The sequence below is a fragment of the Myotis brandtii genome, unplaced genomic scaffold (assembly GCF_000412655.1).
Source record: "Myotis brandtii unplaced genomic scaffold, ASM41265v1 scaffold176, whole genome shotgun sequence".
In the NCBI taxonomy this organism is placed as follows: Eukaryota; Metazoa; Chordata; class Mammalia; order Chiroptera; family Vespertilionidae; genus Myotis; species Myotis brandtii.
Window position 1 is genome coordinate 3158829 of NW_005356519.1, and position 550 is coordinate 3159378.

At 34.7% G+C, this 550-nt stretch overlaps 1 protein-coding gene across 1 annotated transcript in view; it reads left to right on the forward strand.

Moving 5' to 3' along the window:
* The window catches only part of LOC106725609, an 83296-nt gene that overhangs the window by 79884 nt on the left and 2862 nt on the right, over positions 1-550 (forward strand). Inside the window, exon 5 of the mRNA XM_014537320.1 lies at positions 87-352. Within this exon, the coding sequence (XP_014392806.1) occupies positions 87-352 (266 nt within the window). The remainder of the gene's footprint in view (positions 1-86; positions 353-550) is intronic.

The following is a 550-nucleotide window of genomic DNA, read 5'->3' on the forward strand; positions in this document are numbered from 1 at the left end:
AAACACGTGGGATATAGCAAATGCTGTAATTGAGTGCATTGAAAAACATCATATTCCACTTGATAAAATTGTCTCAATTTCAACAGACAAGTCGAAAAGTATGACCGGCATAAGAAACAGCTTTGTTGCTTTTTTGAAAGAAAAAATTAATCATGAGATACTTACTTACCATTGCATCATTCATCAAGAAGCGCTTTGTGCGCAGACATTTCCAGAAGAAATTTGCAAAGTTATGGAATTGGTGATTAAGATTATCAACTCCATTATAGCTAAAGCTCTTAATCATCGCCAATTTAAAGAATTTTTAGTTGAAATGGAGAGTGAGTACGCAGATCTTCTACTGCATAACAAGGTACGTTGGTTATCAAGAGGAAACGTTTTAAAACATTTCGCTTCCTTATTAACAGAAATTAAAGCATTTCTCCTTGAGAAGGGTGTTCACTATCCAGAACTAACGAACGATCAGTGGATCCAAAAATTTTATTTCATGGTAGACGTTACGTCTCATCTAAATCAGCTTAATCGTAAACTACAGGGGAAAGGAAACACA